A 24500-nucleotide genomic window follows, 5' to 3' on the forward strand; every position below is an offset into this window, starting at 1 on the left:
CTTCTCAGCATAAGAAAGTTTAAAAAATTAATCTACTAGTCCACTTTAATTCAGGATCACATTCAAGGTTTCCATTTTTATTTCCCATGGTTTTTAGCCTGTCCCAAATCACAGCCTCTCCATTCTTGAGTTTAGACGGTTGCATTAGGACAAATCCATAGTCAAGGCAACAGAATGGATCAGAACAGTGAACGACATATTCCAACAATTTGGGATCTAGTGTTGATAGAGCCACACTGTAGCTCTGAACTTGTAAAAATGTGCAACCTAGCTAGATCACCATGTAAATAAATTCTATGCATATATTTTAATGGTATTCTTTGTAATTTTCTGCTCTGAACGAAACACTGTAGAAATCTAAATTATTCTTTGGTATCAAAGCAGACACACTGTCACATGTGTGTCTGCGGTAATCTGTACTTAAAGCTATTCCATTCTGAAACTGCTTTTCTTGTCCCGGACCGAATCTTAGTATTAAAGGCACAGAAACACAGAGCTCTAAGGGACCTCATCAATCAGAAGCATTCATCTGTTCCCTTAACTTTAGTATCAATTCAGAAGAGATCTGAAATCTAGAGTTTACCGATGTATCCTACAGAGATGAAAAAGTGAAACATTCCTGAATCCGTGTCAAATCGGTTTTACTCTTCCCGAGAGAGAATCCTGAGGCAGTTGACGGTCACGGTCCTGGAGAGCAGTTTCGCGCAGCTGGTAATTAGAGTCGAGCGCAGCAGGTGGAAACAGTGCGGCTGAGCGCGGGCCACGCGGGTGTTTCCGCGCCCCCTGGAGCGGAAGGGGCTGCGCACCCACCTACGGGATCTCCAGAAAGTCGGAGAAGCTGCTGCACCGTAGCCAGGAGTACCGTTCACTCGGTGGGAGTAGCGGCCCCGGGCAAGCTCCAAAGCGCAGCCACCCGGAGGAGCCCAAAGAACCGGGCGCGGCGCCGCAGGACGCCCGCCACGCCCCACGCCGCCCTGCAGGCGAACGCGGGAGGCGACGAGGCCCTACCGGGCCACCGTAGCGCTGCGGCTCGAGCCGCTCCTCCCGCGCCGCCCTCCGCCTCCTGCCTCCCGGCGCCGCGGCAGCTCTGGGCAGCGAACACCGACACCGCCGCCGCTTCCTCCTCTGCAGCCGTTCGGCCGCTGCGTGACGCGTCGTTTCCTCCCAACATGGCGGCCGGGGCAGGTCGGCGGTGATGGAGGCCAGTCCGCGGCCACGGCGGGTGCTAATCCCCACAGTAGCCAGGGCAGCCCTGCTCTCTCTGGGCCTCTAAGCCGCCGCCTCGTCCCTTGGCCCCCGGGCTGACGGCCACCGGGCTGGGCTCCCTCTCCGCCCCCGGGCCGGAGGGGCGAGTGAGGGGGGTGGCCGGGAAGCGACCCCCGGGCCGGGAGAACCGGAGGTCCCACGGGCGCGGCCCTCCAGGGGCGGCCCCTCGGGGGGCGGCGAAGACCTCTGCGCCCCTCACCCGCACCGGAGCCGGCCCGGCTCGCCCGCTCCTTCCTGATCCAGCGGCTGCCCTCCACGCCTCCTCTCCCCCACCTCCACCCCCTCTCCTTTCTCTCGGTTCTTCCTCCTCCTTCCCCCGCCCCCCCCTTCCAGCCGCTGGGAGCCGCGGGTCGGACGAGCCGCCGCCTCCTTCTCTGCGTCCATGTATGAGGGGAAGAAGACGAAGAACATGTTTCTGACCCGGGCCCTGGAGAAGATTTTGGCCGACAAGGAAGTGAAGAAGGCGCATCACTCCCAGCTGCGCAAAGCGTGCGAGGTGGCGTTAGGTGAGCAGGGAGGGGGCCCGAGGGATGGGGGAGGGTACCGCGGGGTGGGGGGTGGGGGTCGCCGGGCGCTCGCCCTGGGCCGGCGCCGCTGACCTCGGGGAGCCCTGGCGAAGCTCTGGGCTGCCTGGCTGGAGTTGACAGTAACTCGGCTAGATGTGGGGCAGAGGCAGGGTGGAGGAGGAAGGGCAGCTCGCTGGGCTCAGGGAACGCGGCAGGGCTGGGGGTCGGCTTGAAAACATGGGAAGATTTTGTTGGTGGACCGTGCGGTGCGGACAGGATATCACCCTTTGTGATGAAGCAGAAGGAGTTGTCGTTTATTCGCTTGGAAAATTGAGGTGGAGCTGATTTGTCGAGATTGGGCGTGGGAAGGGTTCCGTATCGTAATTTCAATAACTTTTCGTTTGGCGTGGTACTTTGGAAAGAAAGGCTAAAGTTGTTCCCTTGTTGACAGTCTTGAGAAGGGGTTTGCGGGAGGTGCCGCCTGTTCTGACATTTCTCCGCTTCTGCCACGGGAAAAACAGCGAGTAATGTTGTATCCGACTGGGCTGACCTGGAAGAACAAGACCTAAGGTTAAGGGGAGGGGGTGATGAGATACAAGCGGGGAAGGAAAGGACCTTTAGATACGTTGGCTTTAGTGACAAGGAAGGGAGGGTTTGAAACAGGGAGAATGAAGACAATGACACCCACCAGCCACATGTCTGGCCCGTGGCAGCTGCTCTCAAGCTTGAGTTGTGATTTATAGCTCAGACGAAAGAGATCTAGTGTCATGAAGCCCCTAGCAGGGTAAATCCAGACAATACCTACGGCGAGGACAGGCAGATGAAGAATTGTTAAAGGGGGACCACTGATGGATCTGTTGCATCCATCAAGGACGAAATCGTTTTAAGGAGAGACCAGGACGTTAAACACAAAGATGAATTCCTAATGCTGGCGCTTCATTTTGTAGCACTGGAAATAGATTACATCAAATTGACTTGAGAAAACGAAGCTTGTTAAGTGGGCTTTGGAAAACATTCTTGAAGGGGAAGAAAATCCAGAATAACTTGGATGTATGCTAAAGTAAAGGGTCAAGACAGCTTTAAAGGAACTTTGCCTTTTAATTTTTAAAATAAATAGAAGACTTTATAACTTGCTATAATAAGTTATACTGTTTTTTTCCTTTTTTGGATCTATTGAAGAAATTATATTAAAATTTTTTTGAATTTTACGTATAATGAGTTTAAGTTTAGTTTTTTTATCCTTCATTGATCACAAGTTCACCTTTTGTTATTCTTGAAGCTAGTGAAAGACTGTTTCAGGTGTATGAGAGGATGTTGTACAGAAGTAAAAATTGAATTATATTTGGGTCCTGAAAGGAATAATTATTAACTTGGGGCAGGATGAGGGAAGGAGTGATTTTTGGAATTTTTAAAACAATTGTTATGTGTAGGTTTATGAATAACTTGCTGGTTAAAGAACTTAAGAGTTCAAACAAAAGTTTTAGTTTTTGAGACCAGATTTTCTGTATTAAAATATACTTTTAATATACTAATGATAAGTATTAGACTGAGGAAATGGAGTGTGGTGTGTGTGTGTGTGTCTTATCTATCTATGTGTATATATATATATATATTTTTTTTTTTTTTTCTCTCTCTCCAAAATGCTAATGTAAGTATTTTTAAATGGAGAGATCACTGGAATGAGAATCTGGGATCCTGGGTTTAAATCACAGTTCTGTTACATTGCAGTATAGTCAAGTCCCTGGGCCTTAGTTTCCTTCTCTGTAAAATCAGGATGTTGAACTTTGATTGTAAGGTTACGTCCCCTCTAATGTGCCTTGAATGTGAGCACACCATTCTCTTAAGTTGTGCATTGAGAGCATTCCTGCCACTCTTGATTGGCATCTTGAGAGGGCTTAGCTTGATCCTTGCTGTTTCTAGACATAGGGACTACTTGGTAGTGTGTGTGCCAACTGTACCAAGATTGTCTGTTTTAGATTTTTCCACTCTTTACTTTTTTGCCCCTTCCATATAGTTAGCAGAAGCTTATTATGAGGAATGTGTCTATCCAGGCAGGGACAAGGCACCAGAGTACTTTCTTTACTTGAGATGTTTAGGGCTTTTTCCCCACATTTCATAGTTACATTTAGTCTCCTACAAAATCTCATTGAGCAATCTCATGGTAGTTAATCCCTGATGACCTTTGTTTCTTCCCTTCTAGTCATACATCTACATTATCACCCAAACATAATTTCATAGGAATAACCCTTTTCATCTTTGCAGAAAGTATAATGTCTTGTAGTAGATGGTATCCCCAAATGTATCCCTGGAAACTATTATAGACCTCCCTTTTCCTCTTCACTGTTGAGACCTGGGCCAAGCCCACTTTGTTCTCTTGATAATCTATATGGCTGTCAAGCTGGATGGGAAGGTAAACTGGAATGGCCTGGTTAGGTCATCCCTGATCTCTAGCTTATGAGTGGGAAGGAGTTGGCTGGAAGTGGTAGAGAGGTGGGTGTTGTTATAACCCTTCTAAATACACTTTGTAAATGACCCTTCTAAATATACCTGTCTGCATTTATTCCCTGCACCTCCTCCCTGCATTTTTATTGAGCACCTACAATGTGGCTGAAGGGAGATAGAGGGTAAACAAGAAAATATATAGTATTTTTATATCCAGACTTTTAATCCTTTTGTGTTTTAAAAATCATTTTCTGGGTGTGTGAGTAGATTTCAGACCACTGGTATTCAAAATTAATTCAGTTACCTTTTAACAAAATGGCCTATTATAAATCAGTTTTCTGTAAATTATACTCATGAAATTACAGTTCATCTCATATTCTTAAGAAAACTATTTTTTTTGTTAAAGTATAGCTCTTAGGAAACCTTATCTAGATTAGGGGGGATTTTACTTTATTAAAACGAAGCCCAATTTCAAAAGCACCACATAAAGGAACTCTGTTTTTCACAAAAAGAAAAATAATGAAACCTTAAAAGCAGATTATTGAAAACTTTTGTTAAATTATCATACATTTCAGACTTTATTTTGAAGTAAAGAATGGTTTAAAAAAAAAAAAAGAAAGAAAAGAAAACCCCTCACACCTATATTGTTCAATCATTGTGAAGTCCACAGGCCCAGGAACAGCTCCAGGTTGCCCTCTCTTGGTATCTGCCCCACTACAGCTCTCGGCAGCAACCACTGAACTCTGCAGAGTGAGGGCCTCTAGGCTGCCCTAGCTTAGCTTGATCCATTCCTGCTGTCTAGAATCCTGAATTAAAAATAGTCCGGCCATCTGCTGGCAGATGAGACAACAGCTGAGCTATTTTTAGTTTTAAAGAATTTAGGATTGTTGAGGGATTGGGCTTGAAGGTAGCATTGTTTGTCTCACGGGGAGGGGAGGGTGCAGTTGGACCATATTCCAATCAGGCCTCTTAAGTTTCAAGAGTTTCTTTGATGTTAGGGCTATGACTAGTTCAACTTTTGCCTCTAACATCAGATATCTATGAAGATATCCCGCAGATGTTAGGATGAATGAGTTCAAGGTTGGAAACTGGCACTGATAGAGAATAGGAGTGAAAGGGGTGACCAGAAGAAGGTTTTAGAGGCAAGGGAGGCATGTAGAGGCAGAGATAACGGTGGGTTCCCTGCAGAGATATGGGAGAATGATTGAGAAAAAGAGGAATTGTTAGGGAAGTAATTTTTGCATCAGACAGGGTGTGAATTTGTGTTCATCATGTTCTAAAGTGATTCTACTGTTTTACTTTTTTTATATAAGTCTGTTATCTATACTTAGTCTCCTCCAGAAATGTAAATAAAATATTTAGGCTAAAAACTTAACAGAACTTGCTTCCTTCTGCTCCTCCAATCTCACCCTTGTTTTGGTTACTGGTGTTATAAAAAGATTGTATGAGTGGAGGAGAAATTATTTGAGTGCTTTATTTGACCCCAGTTTTATGCTCCTTCTGGTAATATTACTAATTTTTGTCACTCTTGACCATTTACCAGAAAAAAAAAAAAAGACTCTCAAATAATGCCCTGCCAACAATTAATTATTTTAATTATAATTTAAAACCATTAACAAGTTTCTTTTTAAACCTTCCTTGATATCTAAAGTAAAAGGTGTTTTCAGTATGTCAGGCTGCTGGAATTTTTGAGATAGCTAGGAAAGAAGGGTGTAATGAATGAAATGACTGAAAGATTCTGTTAGGTTTGAGTTAAAAAAATAAGTTTGGGTATACTCTTTTCCATTGTGGAGATTTATACTGTACATTACCATAATTAAGATTCTGAAGAGTGTTCTGTGAAAAAGAAAGTGCTCAGTTTTGCTTAACGAAGTTTTTCCTAAATTTGTTTGACCCTTTTCAGTGTCTGTTAACACCTAGGAAACATTGTTCCTTGGAATTTACTTTGGGACACTGTTCAAAGAAAAGACAGACAAAGCAGATACAGTAGCCCTAACTACTGATGAAACCATTCTTGAGAAGAGTCATTGTGTTTTTGGAAAGCAAGAGCCCTGTTGACAGTGTGGGAAAGAGAAAGTCAGAAATGAGGTGTAGTTGGACAGAGTGGTATCAAGCTCAGAGGACTGCTCTCTCGCTCTTGCTTTCCCATCCCGTCTAATGGCAGGCAACCGCTTGTCTCTCCTGATGGTGTTTAAGTTTAGAGAAACTTCTGTTGGTAATTGTTTTGTGAATGGGAAGTAATTGGGGGGATTATTTGTCATAGTATTCCTCACAAAATGGAGGAGGGTATATCTGAAAAAGGAAAATACATGAACAAATTATTGTTGCCTTTCAAAACTAGGTATATTCTTCATTCAGATACTTGTTGAACTAGTATGTGCCAGTTACTGTTTCAGCACTGGGCATGCAACAGTGAGACAAATATGCTTTCATGGAACTTATTTTCTAGTTTGTTGAGGCTGACAATAAAAAGCAAACTAATATACTGTCAGATTGTTATTATCTGAAGAAATAGTTCAGAAGGGTAAAGGGAGAATGACCAGGAGTGCAACTTTAGGTAGGATTGTCAGGAAAGGCCTTTCCATGATGTGACATTTCAGCAGAGAAGTGACAGAAGAGAGAGATTCAGCCTTTCAAAAACTTGGATGAAACAAATGGAGCAGCAGGACAAGTGTGTGCTTGGTACCTTCCAGGACGAAAAGGAAGCTTGTGTGACTGGGGGAGAGTGATAAGCAGGGGGTAGGAGAAGAGGACAACTTTGGATTTTATTGCATCTGGAAGTCACTGGAGAGTTTTACAGGAGGTGGTGACAAAGCAGATTTACATTTTAAAAGGCTCACTTTGGCCAGAGATGTTGGTGATTTAGAGTTTGCTGGTGGTGGTAGAGGGAATGATGATTAGTTGCATTTGGAATATACTTTAAAGGAGTCGACAGGATTTGCTGATTGGTTGGTTGCATGACAACAATCATAGCCAGAGCTACAGAGTTGTTGGAGAAGGCATCCACCATGATGGGGAACACCAGGAGAGAAACAGCCTTTGGGAAAGAACTTTATACAGTAAAACATTTTCATTCAACCCTTTATATGTATTTTAGAATTTTTTTACTGATAGAATTTCCTGCTGATGTAATAGGGTATTTTCAGAGAAAAGGACACAGTTTAAATGATAGGACACATTCTACTGAGAAGGCACAAAACAATTTCAAATTTGAGTTGTCAGTTTTTTTTTTCAGTGAGGTTTTTTTCCCTGAGAATGAGCCTTTCACATAGTTTCAATTACAGTAAACAATTGATCTGGTCCGTTACTGGGATAGGATCTTTGCAAATATTATTAATTAAGGATCTCGAGATGGAATCATCTTGGATTTAAGGGTAGGTCCTAAATCCAGTGACTGGTGTGTTATATGTAGAGAAAGGGACACAGAGACACACAAAGAAAGAAAGCCAGGTGAAAATGGAGGCAGGCAGAAACTGGAGTTATGTTGCCATAAGCCAAGAAACACCAGGTGTCACCAGAACCTAGGACAGGGCAAGGAAGGAGTCTTCCCCGGAGCCTTCAGTGGTAGTATGGCTCTAACACCTTGAATCCAGACTTCCGGCCTCCAGATCTGTGAGAGACTGAATTTCTAATGTTTTAAACCACCATGTTTGTGGTAGTTTTTTTTTTTTTTTTTGCGGTACGCGGGCCTCACACTGTTGTGGCTTCTCCCGTTGCAGAGCACAGGCTCTGGATGCGCAGGCTCAGCGACCATGGCTCACAGGCCCAGCCGCTCCGCGGCATGTGGGACCTTCCCGGACCGGGGCACAAACCCGTGTCCCCTGCGTCGGCAGGCGGACTCTCAACCACTGCGCCACCAGGGAAGCCCCTGTGGTAGTTTTTTGAAGCAGCCCTAGGAAACTAGTAACAGTTCCCTTCATCTTAACTTTTCAGACCCAGTTTGATATATCTGAGCTTCCATTGTTAGAGCACAGCATCATATACTTGAACAGTGGGGGTTGTGGGGCACCCACCCTCCCAGCAGCTGAAAATCCAAGCATTAACTTTACAGCCAGCCCCCATCATCAGTGGTTCTGCACCCTTGGATTCAGCCAGTCCTGGATCATGTAGTACCGTAGCATTTATTAAAGAAAATCCGCATGTAAGTGGACCCCTGCAGTTCAAACCCATGTTGTTCAAGTGTCAACTATACATGTTTAAACAGTCAAATACTGTCTTTGGCTGGTCTCTGTTTCATAAATATAGAAAGAAGTTATTCTGAGGCTTTAGTGTTCATGAATCTTGAGAAATCTCTTCTGGGGCCCAAGTATGTAAAAGGTTTGTGTTCCACTTTTGATATTTTTGTCTTGCTTAGATTAAGACTTGATAAACCTGAGTCTAAGAGCCTATGTTATCTTCTCATTCAGGCAAAGTTGTGAAAAACAATTTTTAAGTTTTTCATATCATAGTATTACCTCTGGAATTTAGAAAACTGCATGTGGGACAGTTCATTTTTCTCTCTCAACTTGAATCCAACAAGGTATACGGTGAGAATTTACTAATCAGCTGTTTAATAACCCTCATCTTTGTATACCTTGCTGAGAAATTAATAAATATATAAGCAAACAAAGTAGGTATCATGAAAACCAAGCACTATGTATTTAGAGGAGAGTCCTTGTGCCTTGACTCAGTTTAATTTTAATTACACATAAGTCCAATAAATTTGGCAGTTTATTTTTTACTTTTTTAAATAAACAAATCCTTTTCTTCAGACCATTTTCAAAAGTAAAACTAGGGAGAAAAATCACCCATGACAATGGAGATAACCAGTGTACCTTTGTAAAAAAAATTTATTGAAATTATAGTTTACAGTCTATAAAATATGCCCATTTGAAATGTAGTAATCTTTACTGAGTTTCACTGAGTTGTGCAGCCATCACCATAATCCAGTTTTAGAACATTTCCATCACCCCAGTAAGAGCCCTAGTGCCCATTTACAATTAACCCCTGTTGCCGTACCCAGCTCCAGGCATCCACTAATCTTCTTTCTGTGACTTTATTTGCCTTTTCTGGACATTTCATATAACTATACGTCATACAGGTGTGGTCTATTGTGTCTGACTTCACTCAGCATAATGTTTTTAGAGGTTCATTCATGTTGTAGCATGTACCAATATTTCATTTCTTTTTATTGCTGAATAGTATTCCATAATGTGGATTTGCCATATTTTGCTTATTCACAGTTGATGGGCATTTGGGTTGAATGAACAGTGCTGCTATGAATATTTGTGTATAAGTCTTCATGTGGGCCTAATTTTTTATTATGGAAACCTAGGAGTGGAATTCCTGGGTCATATGATAACTTTTTGTTTAACTTTTTAAGAAACTAAGTTGTTTTCCAAAGTGGCGGCACCATTTGGGTTTCTCATACATCCTTGCCAGTCAGCATTTGTTATTGTCTGTGTTTTTGGTTTTAGCCATCGTAGTTAATAGGAAGTGTTATTTCATTGAAACACTGTTAGCTTTTTGAAGCATTTTTTCCAGACTTTATTCTATACACATACACACGAACAGATGTATTCTTCCAAAAATTGAGCTGTTTAATTTCTGAGGCAATAATAGGAGGAAAAGGAAAAACTAACATTTATTGAATGTTTACTGTATTCGAAGTTCCTTGCCAATTAAATACTTCATTGGCTATACCCCAGTTGGTTGTGAAAACAACCCTATGTGCTTAGGTGCTATTATTCTCTGCATTTTGCAAATGAAGAAACTGAGGTTTAGAGCTGTGTTTCGCAGCGTTGGAATATGCCTTTTGGCTTAATTTGGCTGTCCTGAACTGCACCCTTAATCACAAAACTGTTTACAAGTAACAAATTACAAAACAGGAAACGAGGGCGTCCATAGAAAGAAAGGTACTGCTAAGGAAAGGCAAAGGGCAAAATACATAATAGACAAAGAAACAGTCAACCAACAGCAATATATGAAAATATTGCTCTGTACACTTCTGTGACTCTTGAGGGTGTTCATGTGCGCTCATAATGGCATCCCTGAGTCCATCATGTGAAAGATCATTTTATTCTGTGTTTTGCCTAAAAAGTCAGGCAGATTCATGTGTTTTTCTGTGTCTTTCTAAGATTTTTAACAAAATTTTAAACTAAGATTTTTATTTGAGCCATTTGGAAAATTCAACTGTCGTGTGACTCCCAAGGATTCTGGATAGGCTAGCTTTTATTGTACTTGTACTCTTAACCCTTTAAAAATACTCTCGCTTTCTATCTTAGTATTTATAGCATTTCAAATCATTTTAAGAATTGAAATAAAAACCAAATCTTATTAAAATGTCATCTTATGGGAAATTACAAATAAGACTTTACCTAAAAATAACTGGTGGTATATCTCAGTGGCTTCTTTTATAAGTATATAAATGTAATTATTGTGTAATTGGCATAATTTTCAGTTGTGTGGTCTCATTATTGTGTCATATGCATTTTTTATATGTTGTATCTATGTACCTTCCTATCTAGCATTTTAATAAGGTGTCATTTGTTTAAATGTTTTTGAGTTTAGGAGCATTTACATTTAAATTTTGCTGCACAGATTTTTCTTTTATTAATCCCTGCAAAATTCATTGAGTGTTACGTATGCAGAATTATTTAAACCTTAAGATGGAGCTTACTGGGTTAGAGTGTGGTCATTTACGGTTCTCATTCCTTAGGCAAAATGGCCATAAATACACCTGTGCTGGGTGCACGTGTACAGCACAGTATGAGGAAAATAAGCATATTCACTCTCTTTTGATTATTGGTTTTGATCCCTTTTTAATGTAACCATTCTTTTTCATCGTTCCTTTGCACTTTTTTTTCTTTCCTGTTCTGAAAGTAGGAATCAAATACATAAAAACTACCCTTTATAGTTACGATAGATATACTTTTGTTTTCTGTAAATCTTATTGATTTTTTCATACTTTTTTTCCTTCAGATTTATTAGGGTATAATGTGTTATGTATTTAATAAGTTCACTTTCTCTCAGAATTGGTAGTCAGGTGTTGAAAAGCAATTAAGTAAGTTAAAAATGCGTTTTATCACATCTTATTTCATCAGTCCGTCTGTTTATTGCTTTAACATTGTATCAGATAGGATTGCCTAGTGCTCATTGCCTCTTACATATTTTTTTGTAATGTTGCTTGATTCTTTTTCCAAATAATTTTAGGATTTTCTTTTATGTTCTCTAATGCTTTCTTTTATATTCTCTTAGCAACTTATTCACATAATACTTAATCGGCATTTCTTACCTTATATTCTTATATATCAGATACAAAGTGGTGTAGTTGGGAATAAGTTGATTATTTTGTTAAATCAATTCTGCTGAGTTAATTCTTACGTGATAATTGAGAATGTGTTTAATGCAGTGATAATCAAAAGCTTATGTGCAATTTCTAATGTACTTGTATCTTTAGAAATGAAAATGGAACACATGCATCTTATAGTAATAGTGAAGAATAGGAATAAGGTTTAGTATGTTTGATACCAGTTAATAATTAAGTTAACAATTAATTGTTAATAATTTTAGCTTTTAAAGTATATACCAGTTCCGAAATGGGTATTTTATAATGATTAGAGAACAGAAGTTTATAGTGAATACTAACTGTGTCTACAGATATTTTGCCAGAAGAGACATGGACAGAAATTAAACGTATCAATACATTATCAAAACGTACTTTTTTCCTAAATGCAGTGATGAATCCATGTGTTTGAACATATGAAGTGAAAGTATTTTATTCTCTCTGTTCCCACACCCAACCCTCATTTTTATGGCTATTGGAAAAGACTTGAATGGCTAATTAGAAGGAAAGGTGCTTTTGTTAGTAATATGTAGCATATGCTTCCCTAAAAAGTCAACGAATATGCCAAATTGTACTGTATCAAGCTTTTTTATGTGGTTATATCTTCTTGAGTTGTTTTCCTTTTGAAACAGTTAAAACAAAGATTGTTTCAGTTCTTTAATTTTCTTTTACATTTCAAAAAGCACACTTGATTAGGTGATCAATATGCCCCAATCTGCTTCCCTATAAAAAAGTTGGGCATTCAAATCATAACCATTGTAATTCTTTTTGTTTGGTTGGTTTTTCTTGTTTTGAATGAAAAATGTACTTTTTTCTGTTTTATTACTAAATTAAAATTATATTTATGATACTGAACAGTTTTAGATTTTATGTCAAATTGAATATCTCTTGATTTTTTTTTTTTAATACTCCCCCAAATGGTTTCTACTGATTTGGTCTTATTGAAGTTTTCTATTTTTGACATTTCTTAAGGTTATATAATTCATTAATAACAAACAAGGAGCTTTGTTTGATTTTGCCATTTATGCATGCCTACTGCTATTCTGTGTAATAAAAATATCTCTCTCTCACTAGTTTGCTTGACTAAAACTTCTTAATGTAAAGATTTTAGTGATTCAGTAAATTAATGTCCCCAAATATGTTGTCTAGGATAGTCACTGTTAATAATTTGGCTTTCAGAAAATGGGTAAGCAAATGAAACTCTTTGAGTTTGAACATTAAATGTCAAGAAATGTTTGCTTTTCCTCAGTTTTTCCATTTTTAAAAAGTTTTAATTTTTATCCTGAATTTTTCCTTTAAAAAATTATCAGAATATTTCAGTTCCCTTTTTCTTGGGAACCATTCCTTTTTTGTTCGTTTCCTAACCCTACCTAATTCTCCTTATCTCCCTTCCTTTCTCCTTTTCAAACCCTCAGAATCTTTGTCAGCATTGATGTATGAAAACATTCTTGATTCATAAAGAAATATTTTAAAGGAATGGAGATGATTTTAAAATAATCAGTGGGTAACCTGACATCTGGTTAACAACCCTTGATGTGATCTCCCAAATGACCACTAACTTGCAGAAATGGAGGAAAATATACTATGTTGTGGAAAATCATACTGATGACAGTCTGTCACTATACCCAGGAGGAAAGAGCAAAGCTAAAAGAATGAGAGAAAAGAGGCAGATATGGAGGTCAAAAAACAAAACTATTCCACATGGATAATTCTTTTTCCTAAACATAAAACAAGAAAATTAAAAATTAAAAATTGTGAACAAAGCAATAATCAAAGACATACTGAAGAAGACTTCTGCACTGAAAAACACCTGTGTATGAAAACTGCTATATTCCAGGAAGGAAAAAACCCTCAATGTGTAAAGAGACTCATACAAGTCTCAGTTTAGCAATATTATTTTAAATTAAAGATTTTTAAAAATGCCGTGATTTTCTAGGCAGAGAAAATAAGCTTCCAAAGAAGGAATTGTAAGTGTTTGTTAAGATTGCAAGTTCAGCCTAGGTAAACCTAAGTAACAGGAATTTGCTGAAAATCATAGAACAGCAACTCAGCTAGTAAACTCAGACATACTGTTTTACATGTTTGTTTTTATAAAATCTGTGTCTTACTCCACCTTTCTTTCCATTTTATAAATTTATTTTTTATTTTTGGCTGTGTTGGGTCTTCGTTGCTGCGCATGGGATTTCACTAGTTGCAACGAGTGGGGACTACTCTTCGTTGCAGTGTGCGGGCTTCTCATTGCGGTGGCTTCTCTTTGTTGCAGAGCACAGGCTCTAAGCGCATGGGCTTCAGTAGTTGTGGCTCGCAGGCTCTAGAGCACAGGCTCAGTAGTTTTGGCACACGGAATTAGTTGCTCCACAGCATGTGAGATCTTCCCGGACCAGGGATCGAACCCGTGTTCCCTGCATTGTCAGGCAGATTTTTAACCACTGCACCACCAGGAAAGTCCCTCTTTCTTTTTTTTTTCCTCTCCTTCCTGTCTCCTTCATCTATCCACTCCTTTCTCTCATTCCCTTTATCTCAAATTCTACTTGTAAAAAATTGTTAGAAAATAACGATATATGTTGTGAGGATAGATGTACAAATTTATTCATCATTGTGCTTTTTTTAAAAAACCATTTTATTGGCATATAGTGTATGGTACAATGTTGTGTTGGTTTCTGCTGTACAGCAAAGTAAATCAGTTATACGTATACATATATCACACTTTTTTTAAAAAAATTCTTTTGCCGTATAGGTCATTACAGAGTATTGAGTAGAGTCCCCGTCCTAATACAGTAGGTCCTTATTTGTTGTTTTATATATAGTAGTGTGTATATGTCAATCCCAATCTCCCAATTTATCCCTCCCCCGGTAATCATAAGCTTGTTTTTTACATCTGTGACTCTTATTTCCGTTTTGTAAATTAGTTCATATGTACGATTTTTTTAGATTACACATATAAGTGATATCATATATTTGTCTTTCTCTGACTTACTCAGCATGACAATCTCTAGGTCCATCCATGTCGCTGCAAATGGCATCATTTCGTTCTTTTTTATGGATGATATTCCATTGCATATATGTACGACATCTTTATCGGTTCAGCCATTGATGGACATTTAGGTTGCTTCCATGTCCTGACTTTTGTAAATAGTACTGCAATGATTGTTGGGGTGCATGTATCTTTTCAAATTATGGTTTTCTCTAGATATATGCCCAGGAGTGGGATTGCTGGATCATATGGTAGCTATATTTTTAGTTTCTTAAGGGACCTCCATACTGTTCTCTATAGTGGCTGTACAAATTTACATTCCCACCAACTATGTAGGAGGGTTTCTTTTTCTCCACACCCTCTCCGGCATTTATTGTTTGTAGAATTTTTTTTTTTTTTTTTTTTTTTTTTTTTTGCGTTACGTGGGCCTCTCACTGTTGTGGCCTCTCCCGTTGCGGAGCACAGGCTCCGGACGTGCAGGCTTAGCAGCCATGGCTCACGGGCCCAGCCGCTCCGCGGCATGTGGGATCCTCCCAGACCGGGGCATGAACCCGTGTCCCCCGCATCGGCAGGCGGACTCTCAACCACTGCGCCACCAGGGAAGCCCTGTTTGTAGAATTTTGATGATGGTCATTCTGACTGGTGTGAGGTGATACCTCATAGTAGTTTTTTTTTTCCTTACATCTTTATTGGAGTATAATTGGTTTACAATGTTGTGTTAGTTTCAGCTGTATAACAAAGTGAATCATCTATACATACACATATATCCCCATATCCCCTCCATCTTATGTCTCCCTGCCACCCTCCCTATCCCACCCCTCTAGGTGGTCACAAAGCACGGAGCTGATCTCCCTGTGCTATGCAGCTGCTTCCCACCAGCCGTCCATTCTACATTTGGTAGTGTGTATATGTCCATGCCACTCTCTCACTTCGTCCCAGCTTACCCTTCCCCCTCCCCCTGTCCTCAAGTCCATTCTCTATGTCTGCGTCTTTATTCCTGTCCTGCCCCTAGGTTCTTCAGAACCTTTTTTTTCCTAGATTCTATATATATGTGTTAGCATACGGTATTTGTTTTGCTCTTTCTGATCTACTTCACTCTGTATGACAGACTCTAAGTCCATCCACCTCATTACAAATAACTCAATTTCATTTCTTTTTATGGCTGAGTAATATTCCATAGTATATATGTGCCACATCTTCTTTATCCATTCATCTGTCGATGGACACTTAGGTTGCTTCCGTGTCCTGGCTATTGTAAATAGAGCTGTAATGAACATTGTGGTACATGACTCTTTGAATTATGGTTTTCTCAGGGTATATGCCCAGTAATGGGATTGCTGGGTTGTATGGTAGTTCTAGTTTTAGATTTTTAAGGACCCTCCATACTGTTCTCCACAGTGGCTGTAGCAATTTACATTCCCACTAACAGTGCAAGAGGGTTCCCTTTTCTCCACACCCTCTCCAGCATTTATTGTTTGTAGATTTTTTCATGATGGCCGTTCTGACCCGTATGAGGTGATACCTCATTGTAGTTTTGATTCCCATTTCTCTAATGATTAGTGGTGCTGAGCATCCTTTCATGTGCTTTTTGGCCATCTGTATGTCTTCTTTGGAGAAATGTCTGTTTGGTCTTCTGCCCATTTTTGGATTGGGTTGTTTGTTTTTTTGATATGGAGCTGCATGAGCTTTTTGCATATTTTGGAGATTAATGCCTTGTCGGTCACATCATTTGCAAATATATTCTCCCGTTCTGTGGGTTGTCTTTTAATTTTGTTTATGGTCGCTTTTGCTGTGCAAAAGCTTTTAAGTTTAATTAGGTCCCATTTGTTTATTTTTGTTTTTATTTTCATTACTCTAGGAGGTAGATCAAAAAAGATCTTGCTGTGATTTATGTCAGAGAGTGTTCTGCCTATGTTTTCCTCTAAAGAGTTTTATAGTATCCAGCTTTACATTTAGGTCTTTAATCCATTTTGAGCTTATTTTTGTGTATGGTGTTAGGGAGTGTTCTAATTTCATTCTTTTACATGTATCTGTCCAGTTTTTCCAGCACCACTTATTGAAGAGACTGTCTTTTCTCCATCACATATTCTTGCCTTGTTTGTCATGGATTAATTGACCACAGGTGTGTGGGTTCATTTCTGGACTCTGTATTCTGTTCCATTGATCTGTGTGTCTGTTTTTGTGCCAGTACCATACTGTTTTGATTACTGTAGCTTGGTAGTATAATCTGAAGTCAGGGAGTCTGATTCCTCCAGCTTTGTTTTTCTTTCTCAAGATTGCTTTGGCTATTCAGGGTCTTTTGTGTTTCCGTACAAATTGTAAAATTTTTTGTTCTAATTCTGTGAAAAATGCCATTGGTAATTTGATAGGGATTGCATTGAATCTGTAGATTGCTTTAGGTGGTGTAGTTACTTTCACAGTATTGATTCTTCCAGTCCAGGAACATGGTATGTCTCTCTATCTGTTTGTGTCATCTTTGATATCTTTAATCAGTATCTTACAGTTTCTCACATACAGCTTTTTTGCCTTCTTAGGTACGTTTATTCCTAGGTATTTCATTCTTTTTGATTTGATGGTAAATGAGATTGTTTCCTTAATTTCTCTTTCAGATTTTTTGTTGTTTGTGTATAGGAATACAAGAGATTTTTGTGTATTAATTTTGTATCCTGCAACTTTACCAAATTGATTGATGAGCTCTAGTAGTTTTCAGGTAGCATCTTTAGGATTTTCTATGTATAGTATCATGTCATCTGCAAACAGTGACCGTTTACTTCTTTTCCAATTTGGATTCCCTTTATTTCTTTTTCTTCTGTGATTGCCATGGCTAGGACTTCCAAAACTATGTTGAATAAAAGTGGCTAGAGTGGACATCCTTGTCTGTTTCTGATCTTAGAGGAAATGCTTTCAGTTTTTCACTGTTTTGAATGATGTTTGCTGTGGGTTTGTCATACGTGGCCTTTATTTTGTTGAGGTAGGTTCTCTCTATGCCCCCTTTTTGGAGATTTTTTTTTTTTTTATCATAAGTGGGTGTTGAATTTTGTCAGAAGCTTTTCCTGCATCTGTTGAGATGATCATATGGTTTTTATTCTTCCCTTTGTTAATGTAGTGTATCACATTGATTGATTTGCATATATTGAGGAATTCTTGCATCCCTGAGGTAAATCCCATTTGATCATGGTGTGTGATCCTTTTGATGTGTTGTTGGATTCTGTTTGCTAGTATTTTGTTGAGGATTTTTGTGTCTATGTTCATCAGTGATATTGGCCTGTAATTTTCTTTTTTTGTGATATCTTTGTCTGGTTTTGGTATCAGGGTGATGGTGGCCTCGTAGAATGTGCTTGGGAGAGTTCCTTCCTCCGCAGTTTTTTGGAAGAGTTTCAGAAGCATAGGGGTTAACTCTTCTCTAAATGTTTGGTAGAATTCACCTGTGAAGTCATCTGGTCCTGGACTTCAGTTTGTTGAAAGATTTTTTTTTTTTTTTTTTGCAGTAGGCGGGCCTCTCACTGTTGTGGCCTCTCCCGTTGTGGAGCACAGGCTCCGGACGCGCAGGCCCAGCGGCCATGGCCCACGGGCCCAGCCGCTCCGCGGCATGTGGGATCCTCCCGGACCGGGGCACGAACCCGTGTCCCCTGCATCGGCAGGCGGACTCCCAACCATTGCGCCACCAGGGAAGCCCTGTTGAAAGATTTTTAATCAGTTTCAATTTCATTACTTGTGATTGGTCTGTTCATATTTTCTATTTCTTCCTGGTTCAGTCTTGGAAAATTGTACCTTTGTAAGAATTTGTCCATTTCTTCCAGGTTGTCCGTTTTATTGGCGTTTAATTGCTTGTAGTAGTCTGTTACGATCCTTTGTATTTATGTGGTGTCTGTTGTAACTTCTCCTTTTCCATTTCTAATTTTATTGATTTGAGTCCTCTCCCTTTTTTTCTTGATGAGTCTGGCTAAAGGTTTTTCAATTTTGTTTATCTTCTCAAAGAACCAGCTTTTAGTTTCATTGATCTTTGCTGTGGTTTTCTTCATCTCTGTTTCTACTCTGATCTTTATGATTTCTTTCCTTCTGCTAACTGGGGTTTTTTTGTTCTTCTTTCTCTAACTGCTTTAGGTGTAAGGTTAGGTTGTTTGTTGAGATGTTTCTTGTTTCTTGAGGTAGGATTGTATTGCTATAAACTTCCCTCTTAGAACTGCTTTTGTTGCATCCCATAGATTTTGGATCATTGTGTTTTTGTTGTCATTTGCCTTTAGGTTTTTTTTTTTTTTTTGCGGTACGCGGGCCTCTCACTGCTGTGGCCTCTCCCGTTGTGGAGCACAGGCTCCGGACGTGCAGGCTCAGTGGCCTTGGCTCACAGGCTCAGCCGCTCCGCGGCATGTGGGATCTTCCTGGACTGGGGCACGAACCCGTGTCCCCTGCATCGGCAGGTGGACTCTAAACCACTGCGCCACCAGGAAAGCCCGCCTTTAGGTATTTTTTGATTTCCTCTTTGATTTCTTCAGTGATCCACTGGTTGTTTAGAAACATATTGTTTGGCCCCCATGTGTTTGTGGTTTTTATACAGTGTTTTCCTGTAATTGATTTTTTTTAACTTATTTTTTAAATTTTATTTATTTATTAAATTTATTTTTTTTTTTTGGCTGCTTTGGGTCTTTGTTGCTGCACGCGGGCTTTCTCTAGTTGTGGCGAGCAGGGGCTACACTTCGTTGCGGTGTGTGGGCATCTCATTGAGGTGGCTTCTCTTATTGTGGAGCATGGGCTCTAGGTGCGTGGGCTTCAGTAGTTGTGGTTCACGGGCTTAGTTGCTCCGTGGCATGTGGGATCTTCCCAGACCAGGGATCAAACACGTGTCCCCTGCATTGGCAGGCAGATTCTTAACCACTGCGCCACCAGGGAAGTCCCCTATAATTGATTTCTAATCTCATAGCGTTGTGGTAGGAAAAGATGCTTTATATGATTTCAGTTTTCTTAAATTTACCGAGACTTCATTTGTCACCCAAGATGTGATCTATCCTGGAGAGTGTTCCATGTGCACTTGAGAAGAAAGTGTATTCTGCTACTTTGAGATGGAATGTCCTATAAATATCAATTAAGTCTATCTGGTCTAATGTGTCATTTAAGGTTTGTGTTTCCGTATTGATTTTCCGTCTGGATGATCTGTTCCTTGCTTTAAGTGTGGTGTTAAAGTCCCCCACTATTATTGTGTTACTGTCAATTTCCCCTTTTATGGCTGTTAGCATTTGCCTTACATAAAGAGGTGCCCTTATGTTGGGTGCATATATTATATTTACAATTGTTAATGTCTTTTTCTTGGATTGAACCTTTGATCGTTATGTAGTGTCCTTCCTTGTCTCTTGTAACAGTCTTTATTTTAAAGTCTCTTTTGTCTGATATGAGTAATGCTACTCCAGCTTTCTGTTGATTTCCATTTGTGTGGAATTTTTTTTTTTTTTGCGGTACGCGGGCCTCTCACTGTTGTGGCCTCTCCCGTTGCGGAGCACAGGCTCCGGACATGCAGGCTCAGCGGCCATGGCTCACGGGCCCAGCCGCTCCGCGGCATGTGGGATCTTCCTGGACCGGGGCACGAACCCGTGTCCCCTGCAACGGCAGGCAGACTCTCAACCACTGCGCCACCAGGGAAGCCCTGCGTGGAATATCTTTTCCATCCCTTCCCTTTCAGTCTGTATGTGTCCCTAGGTCTGAAGTGGGTCTCTTTGTAGACAGCATATTTATGGGTCTTGTTTTTATATCCCTTCAGCCAGTCTGTGTCTCTTGGTTGGAGCATTTAATCCATTTACATTTAAGGTAATTATCGATACGTATGTTCCTATTGCCATTTTCTCAATTGTTTTAGGTTTGTTAACATGTAGGGTTTTTTTCTTCCATTCTCTTTTGTTCTCTTCTCTAGTGGTTTGATGACCATCTTTAGTTTGTGTTTGGGTTGCATTTTCTTTTTTGTGTGTGTATCTGTTGTAGTTTTTTGGTTTGCATTTCTCATGAGGTTTTGATGTAGCAGTCTATATATATACAAGGTTATTCTAAGTTTCTGGTCTCTTAATTTCAAATGCGATTCTCATTTCCTGCATTTGTACTCTCCTCTGCTCACAGTTGCTGTTTTTGCTATCATATTTGTGTGTGGATGATTTTCTACTTTTACTGTATGTTTGCCTTTACCAGTGAGCTTTCCCATTTGTGATTTTGTTGTTTCTAGTTGTAGCCTCTTCTCCCTCCTTCCACCCTGAGAAGTTCCTTTAGCATTTGTTTCAAAGCTTGTTTGGTGGTGCTGAATTTCCTTAGCTTTTACTTGTCTGTAAAGCTTTTGATTTCTCAGTCGACTCTGAATGAGAGCCTTGCTGCATAGAGTATTCTTGGTTGTAGGTTTTCCCCTTTCATCTCTTTAAATGTATCATGCCACTCCTTTCTGGCCTGCAGAGTTTCTGCTGAAATATCAGCTGATAACCTTATGGGGATTCCCTTGTATGTTATTTGTTGTCATTGTGCTCTTTATAATTGCTAAACACTGAGGAATGATGTGCTGGAAATATATTTATTGATACGGGAAGATGAGGGAGTAGAAAAGCAGATTATGTAATAGTATCTTTTTAGAACAAATATATGATAGTATTTTTTTTAGAACAAATATGTATAGGTATACATAGAAAAAGTGTTGCAAATACAAGGAAATTTCGACAGATGTATTGAGAGATGTATTTCATTGTCTTGTGGTAGAATTACAGTAAAATATAAGGTTGTTAGAAGTGTATGTCGTTGAAGCGTCTAAGGAACTTTTCTGTAATGGAAAAATATTATCTGTTTATTTTCTTCTCCACGCCTGAGGTATTTAAATGTAGAGTAAGAGGCGGGGGGAAAACCCACAAAGATAAATAGTGGGCTTCATATCGAAGTAGAAAATAAAAACGAAGAAAGAAGATTCCTGACATCTAAGATAAATCACTGAATGACAGTCACATTTATTTACCAGTAAGTCATCTAACTGAACACAGGACAATTTAAATGTGTCTTTGGTATTGCTTAGAGTATAGCTAATTATCAGTTACAAATTGATTGTACTCTGGGCTTCATCACTCATTAGGTTGTGATAACAGGAAAGACATTGTTTTGTTTTCCAGGTAAACTGTCATGTCCTGTTTCATTTTGAGTCCTCAAAATGGAGAGAGAATAACTGGTCTCAACTAGACTTTTGACTAGGAAATACTTGTAATTTATGCCTCTGGTAGTCTATCTAAGTATTAATTAAAATGTCTTTTTGAGAGGACCTTATTGGTTGCTGTATCTTCCAAAACACAAAGAAAGCCTTGGTTTTCAACTCAAATGAACTCAAGTTAAGGAAAGTATATAGGTTTCAGAAGATCTCATTTCCATGTATGTATCCATTGTGGCCTTGTCAGCACATTTAGAAAAGGTATGAAAAATTGATTCAAGAGTACAGGATTTCTTGCCATCTTTAGAAAGTCCAGTAGTGTTAGCTGGCATAGACTTAGTCTTGCAAATTCTTGGGTCTACACCCTTTTTGGAGTTGGATACCAAGTTCTTTTCAGTTACAGAGAACCTACCATTTATCAGGTATTTTCCTTCATATTTTGTGTGAGTCACAGAATAATACTGTGAGTCCTAAATGTTATTATCATCATACTTCATATTGATAAGTGCTTGTGTGCAATTGTTAAGCAAGAATTTTTGCCCATTCCATTATTACTTGATTACAGCTTGGTTAGTCTTGAGTAGATGAACTTCTGTTTTCCTTCCCTTCCTTGCCCATTGGGAAATTTTTTCTTAAAAGTCTTCTCTCATTATAGCAATTCCATATTTATTTGCATTTATAGTTGCTTCTTTTAAAATGCAGATAATCTTTGGGAATATTAAACATATTAGTTATTCATACGTTGGTGCTGTCCTTAGATTTCTGGAGAATGCTTTCTTGCCTTCAATATCTACCTGAGTTTTGTCACACTGAAGGAATGAGGGATTTGACTGAATAATGGGAGAGAATGGATTAATTTTGGAACATAGGACATTACAAGTCAAACAGGACTGGGACAGGCCTGAAAGAATCTCCTTTACATAACCTGAGGGTGGCATGAGGTTGTGGGTAAGAAAGAATAGATAGAAAGGTACAGAATGGGGAGGTGAGATTATAAATTATATAAAATTATATATAAATTATAAAGTACTCTTTATAATTTGATGATAGCTTGTTTTCTGTATTTGCCCATTAATCAGCTATTTTCTGTTAAAAAAAAAAACAAATTAGTGGATTTTGTCTCTGTGTGGCTGATGTTCTGTATATTAAATTTTGTTGTTGACTCTGATTTTACCCCAAGGTTAAAAACCAATATAAAGACTTTTTAGCTTTCATTAATAAATATTTATTGAACACCTTCAGTGTGTATTAACAGTATTAGATACTGTGGATGCTAGAGATTATTCATATATTGTGCCTGCCTTCAAGGAGCTTGTAGTCTTCTTGGGGGAATAGATCGCAATAAATAGATTTTGTAAGTGATAAATAGGTGCTGTGGTAGACATATATGAAATTGGTAGAAACCCAAAGAAAGAATTGATCAGTTCTTTTCAGGAGTGGTGGCTGGGTGGGGAAATTCATCCAGGTACAGCTTTATAGAGAAATCACCTTAGACCTCAGGCTTGGAAAACCACCAGATGACTGTGCTATAGGAGAGAACGTTATAGGTACAATCAGTTGCTTGGGCACAGATGTAGGAGGTGGTATGGCTACACTTAGAGAACTGCAGGAAGTTCATTGACTATACGTTATAGTTTGATAGAGTGGATGAGGAGAGAGGTAAGTCTGGGGAAGACAGCAGGAGCGAGATGATTGAAGACCTTTTATGCTGTCTTAAGGAATTTAAGACTTTCTCTTACAGAAAGTTGGATGCCAGGCAAAGGAGTGAAATGATGATGTTGTATTTCAGAAAGATCCTTGTTGGCATTATGAAAAATAAATTGCTGGGATTCAGAGCTTTAGGCAGTGAGACCATTGTATCAATATTAATAAACTGTTGCCATAGCTGGGATTTGAAGAGGCAAGGGCTTAAATTTGAGGCCCAATATTGAGAGCTCAGATCTCAGTAAATCAACAGGACTTCCTAACTGTTTAGGTGTGAGAAATGAGGGAAAGGAAGGCATTTAGGATGATTCTGAGGTTTCTAATGGGGTTATTTCAGTCTGTTTGATTCATTCACCAAAAATGGCAATATAAGAAAATGAGCATATTTGAGAGGAGTTGAGGAAGAAAATGGATTCAGTTAAGGTTAAAATGATTTTGAGGTGCATATGGAGCATCTAAGTAAAGATGCTTGCTTGACAGTTGTTTATAACTTTGTTTTTGCTTTTTGTTTATGACAAAAGCTTAGAGCTAAGCTGTAAATAGAAGTTTAGGTGTTATCAGCATGTAGTGAACAACTTAGGTCCTTTTGGAGAAAAGGAGATATATATTAATTTGCCCAGCAAGTTTACTCTCATTTATTGCTTTTTTCAAGAAACGTTTGTTTGTGGAGTACCTGATTGTTCTAGATTTTATGCTAAGCTTGGGAAATAGAAAGATAATAGAGGATGGCCTTTGCTGTTAAGGAGCAAATTGAGGGAGATGGACACACGAAATAATTTTAAAATAACATGGTAAGTGTTGTGATAATGATAACCAGAGGAAGGTGTGGAATAGAGAAGTGTAATTACCTTAGTCTGGGAGTGCAGGGGAAGATTTCTTGGAGATGATAACTTTTTTTTAGAAGAATGAATGGGTATGAGCCAGGAAAGGATGGGTGGGAAGAGAATTCTGGGGAGGGAGGAGCATCATTAGCTAAGGCATGACTAGTGAATAAACATGAAATGTGGGAGGCAGTTAACCAGAAGATTGGCATTTTAAGAGTCTTAAATGTGAGGCAGGAATGGGAGGAGGTGAGGTGCATGGACAGTATTACAGGTGATGGTGAACATGGACAAAGAACTGCTGAAAGAT

General features: G+C 39.4%; 1 protein-coding gene across 2 annotated transcripts in view; it reads left to right on the forward strand.

The window, feature by feature from the left end:
• The first annotated feature begins 1499 nt into the window (after positions 1-1499).
• Positions 1500-24500, forward strand: part of ARFGEF1 (ADP ribosylation factor guanine nucleotide exchange factor 1) — a 138599-nt gene continuing 115598 nt past the window's right edge. For both annotated transcript variants that reach the window (XM_067712138.1, XM_067712139.1), the window contains exon 1: positions 1500-1772. In XM_067712138.1, the coding sequence (XP_067568239.1) occupies positions 1649-1772 (124 nt within the window). In that variant the 5' untranslated portion in view covers positions 1500-1648. The remainder of the gene's footprint in view (positions 1773-24500) is intronic.

The sequence above is a fragment of the Pseudorca crassidens genome, chromosome 17 (assembly GCF_039906515.1).
Source record: "Pseudorca crassidens isolate mPseCra1 chromosome 17, mPseCra1.hap1, whole genome shotgun sequence".
Lineage (NCBI taxonomy): Eukaryota > Metazoa > Chordata > Mammalia > Artiodactyla > Delphinidae > Pseudorca > Pseudorca crassidens.